The sequence below is a fragment of the Musca domestica genome, unplaced genomic scaffold, assembly GCF_030504385.1.
Source record: "Musca domestica strain aabys unplaced genomic scaffold, Musca_domestica.polishedcontigs.V.1.1 48, whole genome shotgun sequence".
Taxonomy (NCBI): Eukaryota; Metazoa; Arthropoda; class Insecta; order Diptera; family Muscidae; genus Musca; species Musca domestica.
The window spans coordinates 1,586,943-1,595,514 of NW_026712340.1; the positions used below are offsets into that span (position 1 = coordinate 1,586,943).

The 8,572-nt window shown below is 35.3% G+C and overlaps 1 protein-coding gene across 1 annotated transcript; it reads right to left on the reverse strand.

The window, feature by feature from the left end:
- Positions 1-352: 352 nt before the first annotated feature.
- LOC101895059 (F-box/LRR-repeat protein 6) lies at positions 353-6,247 on the reverse strand. Its single transcript, XM_005175976.4, has 9 exons — positions 4,566-6,247; positions 3,955-4,311; positions 3,687-3,897; positions 3,448-3,617; positions 2,769-2,909; positions 2,539-2,706; positions 2,237-2,466; positions 1,949-2,083; positions 353-1,890 (listed from the first exon to the last, which is right to left on the reverse strand). The coding sequence occupies exons 1-9, from the start codon at positions 5,418-5,420 to the stop codon at positions 1,587-1,589; spliced, it is 2,571 nt and encodes an 856-aa protein (XP_005176033.1). The 5' UTR covers positions 5,421-6,247; the 3' UTR covers positions 353-1,586.
- Between the last annotated feature and the right edge of the window lie 2,325 nt (positions 6,248-8,572).

Here is an 8,572-nt window from a genome sequence, read left to right on the forward strand (position 1 = left end):
AATTCACTCGATAAGTTGGCCTCTACTGACGTTTTTGTGGGCGAAACAATCGTCCCAGACAAGTAACGCAATGGAATTAGGTTATGAAATTATTAGCCATTGCGAGAAATCGTTGTCTATCCATTATCTAAACTTTGAGTGTTCTGCCGAAATTGTATTTAATTTAAAAGGCATAGACATTAAAACCATACAATGCTCATTTTCCTCTACAAGGTATGTGTAGGATTTCATCTCTGCACTTTGCGAATTTAATTTTTTAATCCCCCTTAGGTGCTTCTCCATTAAATTTGGAAAAATAAAATTCATTTTTACCACTTACTTTTATCAGTAACTCCCTAAAACATTCCTCTAGTCATAGTTTTTAAAAATATTTATGATTCGTTTTTATTTTCCTTTTTGAATGCAACAAAAAAATATAATTTTCTTAAAAAATACGTTGTTTAATTTTTTACTTTCTTTTCTAAATGAGATATAATAATATTTTTTGGGCATGGAGCGGAAAATATCTATAAGAATTATTACACAAATAAAAATAATATAAAAAAGTTTACAAATATTTTGCACAAAAATATGTTTAGAAATTAAGGAGTAGGAGGTGTATTTTTTTTAATTTTTTGGACAGGATACAGAAGGAAAATACGTATAATTAGCATGATTCGTTTTGTTTGTTTTTCTTCTGTACTTTGTTTAACATGATTTCATTTCTTATAATAGTTAAAATAGATGATAGATGGTAATATTAGAAAAATAATAATAAATTTTAAATTTCACAAATTTAAAACAATAAAAAAATAAAGATAAAATTGCCGTAAAACATTGATTGATTTGTTGCTGTGTTTTTGTATTTTGTTGTTATTTCGTTCGTATGTTATTTGCTTTGTGTTATTTTTGAAATTTTCAAGGGGGAAAAATGGCGCGGGTGTGTAGTTTTTGTTGGATTTATATTTATTAAATTTGATAAAATTTGTAATTAATTTACACATCACTACAACATATGTATTTTGTATATTTATAGAGAGATAGAAATATAAAACAAATTGTAAAAAGTAGATCTTGCAGGAGGTTTATTTTTTGTGGCTGTCATTTTTTACTTAAAAGAAAATATTAAAAGTCTTTAGATATACGTCGAAGACGTAAACTAGTATTCCAAAAAACGTAAACTAGAATATTACATGCATATTTCAACAAATTTATCCTTTAATTGGAATTTTAAATAGAATTATTTCAATTATCCACTTGAAATTTTTTAAATTACAAATGAATTTATTTCTTTTTTGAAATTGAATATGTCCACATGAAATAGATTTTATACAATTTTAAGTAAAATATTTATCTGTCAACTGTAGATGCTTAATACGTCCATAATAATCTGTTGTCATAATAAAAAATAAAAAAACTACATTGGTTAAATTATTTTTCCTCCCACAAAGATTTTGAGTGTTGTTTTTTTAAGAGGCTAATACAAATTTAGCTTTGAAACAGAAAATTCCGAAAAGATAAATTAAAAAAATGAAATCAAATACAAAAAATACAAACTACAATTATTAAAAAATTTACAAGATTTATGTAAACAATTTTTGTGTGGACTATGGGCTGCATGCAGCTCCATGGCTACCACCACCTCCATCATTGTTATTTGCACTTGTTGTTGTCGCCGTCGCCGTTGATGAGCTGGCTGGTGTAGTATTGGTCTCGGGTAATTTGACTTTTAATTGAACCTTTAAAACTTCACGTAATTCATTGAGCTCTTGTGGACCTTGCATTTGTCGTTTGACACCACGCGGCAATCCACGACATGAGGCCAGGTTAATGCTACTCATCAATGGGCAGTTAGCCAGAATTTCTTTGACTGCTTCCTCGGAAACGGACGAACCACATAGATTTAAATGACTGGAGAGGAAAATACATTTCTTAACATATCAATGATAATTAAGGCTTTGTTACTTACGCTAAACGTGACTCGGCACCCTTATCGGCCAAGGCACGTAAGGCATTGTCTAAGGGTTGTTGCACGTTGGCCCAAGCGAGATCCAATTCAATTAGGCTGTGGGCCCATTTAGAAGCAATTAATTCCAGACCAGATCTATGTGAAATTATAAAAATGTCAAACATCAAAATATCAATACTGGAATTAACATTGGATTTCTTTAAATAGCAAACAAAAAACTCTGTTTATATTCACATAACAGGAAAATGTGCAGAAGATCGAAGATATGTATCCCTAAAAATAGCTTACCCCATATCTCTTGTAACTGAACATCCGGATAAAAACAAATGTTTCACATCCCATGTTGGCAGACGTATCAAGCTTTCATGTGTCAGACGGGCACAGCCGCGTACATCTAAGAGTTTTAGTTTTGACGAAGATTTCAAGATACGTTGTATATGTTCGTCGCCAATGACACGTGATTCATCCATAACGGCTACCGATAATTCTTCCAACTCAGGAAAACCAGGTGAATCCATCTAAAATGTACACAAAAAAAAAGCAAAATTGTTAACATTTCGATAGATTAAATTCGAAACAATAAATCATACCATTTCTTGTAAGGAAGCCGTACTCAGTGTTATATGAGAATTGGTAATGCGTAAAACTTTCAGTTTTGGACAGCCTTGCTGTAATTTCTCAACATGTAAGATACCATGAGATGTGGCTTGTGTTGTTACATTGGATAGATCCAATAAAACTAGATTTGGACAATGTGTCTAAATGGAAATGATAAATTAGAGTTATAAGGAGAAACAATTTGGATAATTTTACTACTTACCGATAAAACATTGACTATTTGCGGTATACCGGCTAAACGATTGTGCGCCAAATAAAGATGTGTCAATTTATCACCCATAACTTGCAAAGCATTGCACAATGATTGCACACCCACAGCACTTTTACTAGCATTCATTTCGACCTAAGGGGGGAAAGGTTAAAAATAAATATACTGCAGAAGACCATATGAATTTATAATGTAAAAAAAGACTAGAAAAAATGGAACTACTGTTAAAATCGAAAAATGCATAGTGATCCCTCTCTTTGTAAAGGATCCGGGATGTGTTTTATAAAGTAATCTAGACGTGCGTAAAAAGGTAAATGTCATTTCTAGTAAGGCCAATGGAGGGCGTTAAAAAAGAAAACCTAAAACTGTTCTTAAAGGGCCAAAAAGGTTTCTTTTAAGTCTGTCTTCAAGTCTACAAGGCCTTCTTCAAAGAATAAATAAAAAATAAAATCGCCCCTCCTTTAAAGAAGGTCTGATTTGAATTCTTTATAAGAACATCGGTAAATCTTTAAAGGGAAGATGTATCCTACTACTTCATTGAAGATATTCTAAGATAGATTTAATTTTAAATAACGACAATACTATGAGATTTTCCAATGAAGAAGACCGTGGAGTCTTCTCATAAGGAAATATAAAAGGTATTCACTTATCAAATTATGCTTGATTGACTTACATTCACAGAACTTAAGTCTAGACGTTCGAGTTTTTTCATATTTTCCACCAAATATGCCAAATGATCACATGAGAAACCTTTCCAACCCGATAGGGTTATGCTTGTTAGATTCGGGGCACCAGCAGCCAATTTCATTAGAAAACAACTAATGTCGGTGACTTTGAAATTTGCTAAAAGGAATAATATTATTTTATAAGAAAAAGGTAATAATAAAAAATAATTTCAATGTCGGTACTTACAAACATTCAATTCTGTGCAACATGAACAGCGATTATCCACAAACCACTTTAATTTTAACTCGGTGCGATATTTTTCTTTTATCCATGTGGTTAGGTCCAATGAACGCCATAATGTTGGGGACAAAGAGACACGACGCCACAGAGAACAGACACGACCCAAACGGAACAATGTTGGAAGACAACCTTCCCTTTCGACAACATTTTGAAAAATCTGCAAAGGAATGAGAACCTCAATATATTTGGGTTTCAAGTTACTTGGACAACTTACCTTAAAAAGCACTGGTTCTGGCAAATCTCTACCCCATATACTTTGTTCCACCACTGGCCGTTTGTGTTCATCATTTTCAGCTTGCGCCGCACTGGCCGTTGCTGCTGCCGCCTGCCGTTTAGAGCTGCGATCCTTTTTCCGTTTCGGTTCATAGTCCAATTCATCGGCTTCATCATTGCTGTCGTTTAGTTTAATGCGCTGTTTTGAATTTCTGGAACTTTTACGACTTCTCCCCGAAGTGGTGGCCGATTTATTTATGGCCTTTGTAACGGCTGCAATAGCAGTAGCTGTGACCGTACTTAATGAGCTGTCGGATTTTTTAATACACAGCTTAATGCCCGTTTTATTTTCACTTATCTGCGTAGATGAAAAGAGAATACAAGTGTATACGTTAAATATTGTGAGGGATTGGCCATGGTATGACCATGATATAAGAGATTTCTTATGGATTTATACAGGTATACAATACACAATACATATATTCCTATCAAATACGTTTAATTGACATCACTACAATGGAGAATATCGTTTGTTTTGACCCCCTAAACCAGACGAGGGATTTAAGGTATATCCCAAAAATTACGTTCACTTTTTTTGATATTTTTCCTTACCTCACTTTCATACATAGGTCCCGCTGCCGCTTTAGGCTTCCGAGTACGTCCCGATTTGGCAGACTTTTCAAATTTCTTACTGATAGTTGACATCAAAGGTTTCCCAGCATTCGGTATGGTACCGTTGCGTACCACATTGATAGCATGCGGGTGATGAATAGGTGGCGTTGGTGGTTGTATTTGTGTTGGACTCTGTTGTGATGGATCCTTTAGGGCATCCATGGAAGTTTGGTCTGCAACATCGGCCGTGGGTGAGGAATGTTCCGCAGAACTATTGCCAGTTATTTCAGGCGGTGAATATCCGCCACCGCCATCCCCTTGACCAGTTTCCGAGGGTGGCGTTGAGGCCGGGGTGGAAGCTGCTGGCGATGTTAGATTGGGTGATTGCATTTTGCCATCCGAATCAGTACCTGTACCACCAACACCACAACCACCTCCTATGGATGTGGTGGGTGATTGGGATGGCTCTTCGGTTGTGGAGGGCGTTAATGTTAACGCCATTGACTTGTCATTGTTGGTTCTGCTGTCTTCCACTATTGTGGTGGCTTTATTTGGAGACAAACTGTTGTTCGTGTTCAATTCATCCTTGTGAATGCCAGCATTCTGAGAATTTTCAACCTTATCATTATCCGTTTCCATTTCACAATCGTCTGTATTATTCAAATTAGCGGGAGCAGCAGGCACTTTATTTTGTTGTTGTTGTTGAGATTTTGTTGTCAAATTTGAACTATTTGTTGCTAGAGCGCCATCAGCAGCAGCAACGCCGCCAAGTTCTTTCCCTCCCCCATCTTCGGCAACAACATATTTTGTTGCCGTGGACGAATCCTCCTTATCACCTACATCCATTGCCTCCATGTTTCTTTCCCTATTGGCCTGCCTAACGTTGTATTCTTTTTAGCTTAGTGGAGAAAGTTGCAAAATCCGTATTCCTTTGGTCCATATACTTCCTTCTCGTCGTTGTCTTTCGTTATTAATACTATTACTAGATATTGCTCTCCGATTGGATGATGTTTTGTTTTCTTATTTGCCCTCCTCTTGGTTTTTACTGCTTAGGAGAAGGATTAGCGGTTTTTGATCTATTTTTATTTATGTGTTTTTTGTTTGATGAGAGTAGTACAGTTATTCACTATTTATTTGCATTATTCGGTTTTCTCTTCACTACACTCATCCACTTTACACACGAACATTACAAGGATTCTTATTGTTTTTCCTTTGATTGGTTGCAACAATTTTCAAGGATTTATTACTCCTTTAACAGTTTTTGTTTTTCCATATCAAACGAATTTCTTTGGACGCCACTAAAGAAATTTTTGCTTCTTCTTCTTCTCTTGAGATTTTCAGATTTTCTCTACTTCGGTTCGTTAATGCACTCTCTCTCTGCAGCGACGGCCGTTAGAGTGAAGAATGCAGCTATACGTCGATTTGTGTTTTTTATTGTTTTTATTTTATTGACTTTTTCTCATGATAAACAATTCAATTTGTGTTGATGGACACTTCAAAACTTCACTTCGACGACGTAATTAACTGGTGAACTCCATTTCAAGATTCTTTTTTAAATTACAATTATTATTGTAATTATTGGAGTTGGGAGAAAATAATAACGCCAATATAGAGAAAATAATTGCCGTTGTTTTTCCCACCATTTATTTACGCGACGACGAAAAAACTGATGATGACGATTTCAAAGTATCTATTATTCGTAGCTCTTTTCTCAGCTTGTACCCATATTTTTTCTCTTTCTTAAGCATTGCCTCTTTGTTTTCCTCTTCTCATTCGTAACTCTATCTCTTTTTATCATCTTTAATATTTATTCTTTGTCTCTTTCTTACCCGCCAGATCTTTTATAATTGAACAATAACGATGAGTTTACACAAGGCAAAAGAAAATGGAACATGTAACGCCATGTTTACACGCTTGGTGTGGTCTTAAGGGAGTCTTACTATTAATCTGTCTCAGAATTGAAATCGAAGAAAATTAGCAAAATTAATTTAGTTTATTATTTAAAAGAATACATACAAATACAAAAACCTTATACATGTTATGACATTACCATGGTAGAAGAATACATGAAGTTGCATCGACACAGCTGCTGGGATAATTAACTGTCAAATCAATTTTGCAATTGGTAAAAGTTGTTAAAGAAAATGCATATCATAATAGATTGGCGTAGTAGCGTAGTAAGTTCTTACAAATTTAAAAAAAAAACAACATTTTAAAATTTTTGTTTGATTTTGATTGATTTGTTGTGGTTGAAAACATATTGTGGTTGAAACAATTTGCGGCTCATAAATTATTATAGTTTTTGTAATATATAATATAACCACTGCAATCAAAGGAAGTAAAAAACACACGCAAATGTGTGATAGCAAAACTTATGAGTCATATGTAAAAAGGCAATTTTGACATACAGGGTGAAATAAAAAAAACTGCAACCAACTTCAGACTGCTGTCATTTCTAAGCCTCTTATCCGTCACATCTTAAAATTATTCCCGCGACAGCTCACTATATTGTTTACAAACGTACAAAAACATTTTGTTGAGAATTTTCAAGAAAAAAAGTTATTCGTGATGAAATTCAAGCGTAATAGTGTGATTTCTTTATATTTGGCTGAAAACCACAAGTGGCTGTCATTAGAGCACTCCAGCATTTAAATGTGAATAAATCTTTTGTGTCGTTGCCGTGATACTGGCCCGAATTCAAGGAAGTGGATGGAAGAAAACAGCAATATCAGCAGAAATGGATGGAAAAGTAAAGAAGCGACTTGATCGAAACCTGCGGTGCAGCAGCCGAAATGGCTCGTGAGCTGAACATATCGCAATATTCCATTCGGAAAATATTGATAAATGAGCTCGGGGGAAAGCCATTGAAATTCCAAAAAGTGCAAGAACTTACACCGCAACAGAAAAAATAGACCCAAAAAAGCTAAAGAGTTACTTCGCTTGGCCGAAAGTGTCGAACTGCCGAATTTGGTTTTCTCCGATGAGAAAACATTCGTTATTCAGCATTTTGTAAACAAACAAAATGATCGTGTTTACTTGCCAAAGAGGTCAGCTGAAAATGTGCACATTCCGTTGGCCACCAGAACTCAAGCGCCGGACATTGTGATGGTGTGGGCCGCCATAACAGCTAATGGTCGCTCTCCGCTCGTATTAATCGACCGTGGCATCAGAATAAATGCCGAATATTATCGCGAAAATATTCTGGAGGGTGTATAAAAGCCTTACAGTACGTTTACATATAAATGGGTTAACCCACTGGATTTGGATTAAAATTGTCATATCCATTACTTATACTTCAAATTAATCCTCTTGAAGTAGGTTAACCCTGCAAAAAGATCTAACGTCAACATAGCATTAGGCATGCAAACATTTGGCCGCAGACCTTGGACATTCCAACATGACTCAGCACCATCGCAATCAGCACGCACCACCCAAGAATGGTTACAAAATGAGGTTCCTCCAATCCAATTCCTCTAATACCAATCTGTTGGACTATTGTGTACGGAGTATTTTGGAAAGCATGGTTGGCACTAACAAAATACCAAAGTGTCGATCACCTCAAGCAAGCACTTCGCCGGGAATGGGCCAAAATACCGCAGAGCAACATTCGGAGAGGGTGTGACGGTTTCATTGGCCGTTTGAAGGACATAATTCGTGCCAAAGGTGACCAATTCGAACAAATCTAAACTTATTCTAAAATTTGATGCTATTTCCGACCTTTATTGCTTTCATTCAATAATAAATGCCAGCTAATTGAACTGACCAAACAGAAATTTAAAAAGTTACCGTTGTGATTGAATTCCCTTCAGAAATTGTGATTTATTTTTTCATTTGAGAATACATAAAACGCTTTTTGACTGGCTTTTTCGTAAAAGAACAACGGAGCGTAGAATCAATATGGAACTAAGTGAACCTAAAACTCCTTTGTTCTTTTACGAAGACGCCAGCCGATGACTTAAGCCAGGCAAAAGGCGTATTATGTATTCCCCTTTTGTGTTGAGCTTAAA